The sequence below is a fragment of the Hipposideros armiger genome, unplaced genomic scaffold, assembly GCF_001890085.2.
Source record: "Hipposideros armiger isolate ML-2016 unplaced genomic scaffold, ASM189008v1 scaffold_959, whole genome shotgun sequence".
Taxonomy (NCBI): Eukaryota; Metazoa; Chordata; class Mammalia; order Chiroptera; family Hipposideridae; genus Hipposideros; species Hipposideros armiger.
Genome location: NW_017732309.1, coordinates 449,205 through 452,763, shown reverse-complemented (window position 1 = coordinate 452,763; position 3,559 = coordinate 449,205). Strand labels below are relative to the sequence as shown.

The window sequence follows — 3,559 nt, the reverse complement described above, 5'->3', positions numbered from 1 at the left end:
TATGTGTAGCTCAGTTTATCTAATGTTTCCTTTTCATAAAGCTTTAAAGGAATGTAAAAATGGATTATTTGCTTACTAAATTGATTCATGTCAGTGGTTCCCCTTAAACTTCATCTCCCTAGATATTTGCCAATGATATTTCTGATAAGGAGTTATTATCCAAAATTTATAAAACACTCATTCAACTCAACACCAAATAAACAAACAACCCAATTAAAAAATGGGCAGAGGATACGAAGAGACAGTGCTCTAAAGAGGACATAGAGATGGCCAATAAGCATATGAAAAAATGTTCAAACTCACTAATCATTAGAAAAATGCAAATAAAATCCACCATGAGATACCACCTCACTCCGGTCAGAATGGCTATCATCAATAAATCAACAAACAAGTGCTGACGAGGTTGTGGAGAAAAGGGAACCCTGGTGCACTATTGGTGGGATTGCATATTGGTGCAACCACTATGGAAAGCAGTATGCAGGTATCTCAAAAAACTGGAAATGGAACTACCTTATGACCCAGCAATTCCACTCTTAGGTATTTATCCAGAGAAACCCAAGATGCTAATTCTAAAAAAATATATATGCACCCCTGTTTATCTCAGCACTATTTACAATAGCCACGACTTGGAAACAACCAAAATGTCCATCAGTAGACAACTGGATTAAGAAACTGTGGTACATTTAAACAATGGAGTATTACTCAGCTATAAAGAAGAATGAAATCATACCATTTGCGATATGAATAGACCTAGAGAACATTATGTTATATGAAATAAGTCAGAGAAAGACAAATACCATATGACTTCACTTATGTGTGGAATCTAAACAATTGAATAAACGAGAAATGTAAACAGAAATAGTCTCGGAGATATAGAAGAAAAACTGATGGTTGCTAGAAGGGAGGGGGTGGGGGTGAGGGAGAAGGAGAAGGGACGAGATAGCATAAATTGGGGACCACAATATTGCCACAGGGATATCAAACAGTTCAGGGAATATAATTAGTAATGTTGCAAATATTTTGTAGGGTGGCAGGTGGTCATATGTCTTGATAGGGAGACCACTTCATGGATGGTGTAGAGGCTTGACCACTGCACTGTACACATGAAACTGAAGCTGAATGATATTGTATGTCAACTATAAGTGAATATATACATATAGTCAGGGGACGTGGAGTAGAGAGTGGGGAATGGAGTCAATGGAATTGTAATAGATAAGTATGATATCGGGGGGTGAGGAGTGGGGTGATGGATTGGGGGAGGGAGGTTGTCACTTTGTGAGGGGTAAAAAGTATAACTATTGCACTGTTTTGTATACCTGAAACTAATAAAAAAAAACACAAAACTTCATCTCTCTTACTCATTCACAAGCCAGATTAATCACTTAATCAGCTTTCTTCTACCACATTTAATAAACTTTCTATGTACTTTATATCTATCTATCTTCAAGCTACATATATAAAAAACATAGTCATATGTATGACTATGACTGAAGAAAGGTGATAAATATGGTTTGCGAAATATATATACACACATATATGTGTGAATATACATATATATACATATATATTTCATAAAAATATGAAATATATATAAACTCATTCAGGGTACTATGGCAGTGATTTGACTTCTGACAAGATCAGTTCTATACCATATATGTGTATTTAGGAAAATAAACTGAAGATGGGGATAGGGATGGGAGATTTTATATTTTACATTTGTAATTTGTTTTTACCGTAAACCACAGCAGTAACCAATACTCACTAAATGCTGATAAAAATGAAAACGGCTGCTTTTGCAAGGTTGTGCATTACTGCTAGATCTGGAAAGCTTAACTATCTCGTGTGGGAGGGGGAGGAAGTGGGGCATGGAATTGGGGCAGGGGAGAAGCACCCTACAGCTGCCCCAACACCCTTCCAAAGTCAGCCTTAGTGTCCAGCCTGAATGTGGGGGTTTTCGACAGGTTTGGGCACAGAACATTGAATCACAGGATATCACATGGCTTTTTGATCAGACTAGGTCATTTCATGTCTATCACTGTAGTAGTAAATCACCCAATAGAATGTGTCCCCAGCTTAGGAACTACTGCTGTAGTAAAGAATGCCTTAAAGCCTTCAACTGCATTTTAACTGCCTAGTACCAGGTTCTTAACAATCAAAGATAAATGAACCGCCCTTGCCTTTAGTGCCAGTGAGGGGAAAAAAACACACATGCACACACCCTGGGGGAAGGAAAGGCAGCAAGAATGAGCTCTCCTGAGTAGTGCAAGCGAGGGGGGAGAGGCTCATCTGGCAGTTTGTGGGAGTAAATCTAATTATCAGTCTCTTACTTTCATTAATAGGTTGGAGCAAGTTAACTTCTCAAAGGAAAAAGAAGTAGACATTATGCCTGAATTCATGGACTGCATTATGAACATTTAAGTATCATTTTCACAAAAAATAGTTATTCTATAGGTCCTTCATGAAGCTGGACAAGTGAGCAAGAAGAACATCAACTATGAAAAAGGCAAAATAACTGGCAAAACATGGTATACTTATAGAGGGGAGGGCCAGGCATTCTGAAAAACTGGAGGGTACACTTTTATAAATTCTAATCTACCTCTGTGCAGTTTAACTAGCTAGACTGACCCTCGGGGGAGAAGTTTCACTGTAATCCATTTTAACCCATTCCTGTAATCTGGTTTAATTTCTCCTTTTCCACCAGTGGTCTGGTGGTAAGCATTAACTTGCATGCAGTCTACATGTTTCTTCATCAATATTTTTGTTTTCTTAGCCTCACTAGACAGAAATCGGATGATGACTATGAAGACTATTCTTCTAACAAAACATGGGTATTGACACCCAAAGTTCCTGAGGGTGATGTCACTGTCATCTTAAACAACCTCCTGGAAGGCTATGACAATAAACTTCGCCCTGACATAGGAGGTATGTTACAGTCCTGTGGAGTCAGTGTAGAGAGAACACCATAAACATGGCTGCCACATTCGAAGAAAACGCCAGCGTATTTCAACAGCCAGAATTATTTAAATTATACTTTTATTATATATTATAAGAACAGAGAATGTATAAATAGCATTCCATCCTGGGGGAGGTGGGGGCATTGATAAGTGATGAAAGATAAAGAAATAAAGATGATTTTTCAAGTGAGATTTGAGAGCTAGAAACTCAGATTTTCCTAGATATCCCCAAAGGCTGTAGAAGAAAAGCGACAACTTCTTTCTGAAGTGACATCAAAAGCAAACCAGCAAATCATGGTAAAGAAAGGATATGCTGGTTACCTATTGCTGCGTAACAGATAATCACAAAATCTCAGTGGCACGTAAGAAAATAGGTATTTACTTAGCCCTTGGTGGTGGGTTGTCTTACTTAATCTAAGCCACGCTGGGGCTGCTCATTTAGACAAGCTGTACTCTCATTCTACTCCCGGAACCAGCAGGCTAGCTAAGAGTAAGTCTTCTCATGATAACAGCAGAGAGCAAGAGAGAACACAGAAGTTCATAAGGCTTCATGCATTGGATTGGAACTTTCACACTCACTCCTGTCCATATATTCTTCACCAAAA

General features: G+C 38.3%; 1 protein-coding gene across 1 annotated transcript in view; it reads left to right on the top strand.

Annotated features, from left to right (window-relative positions):
* GABRG2 (gamma-aminobutyric acid type A receptor subunit gamma2) overlaps nt 1-3,559 on the top strand; it is a 93,379-nt gene that overhangs the window by 18,306 nt on the left and 71,514 nt on the right. Inside the window, exon 2 of the mRNA XM_019630866.1 lies at nt 2,771-2,922. Within this exon, the coding sequence (XP_019486411.1) occupies nt 2,771-2,922 (152 nt within the window). The remainder of the gene's footprint in view (nt 1-2,770; nt 2,923-3,559) is intronic.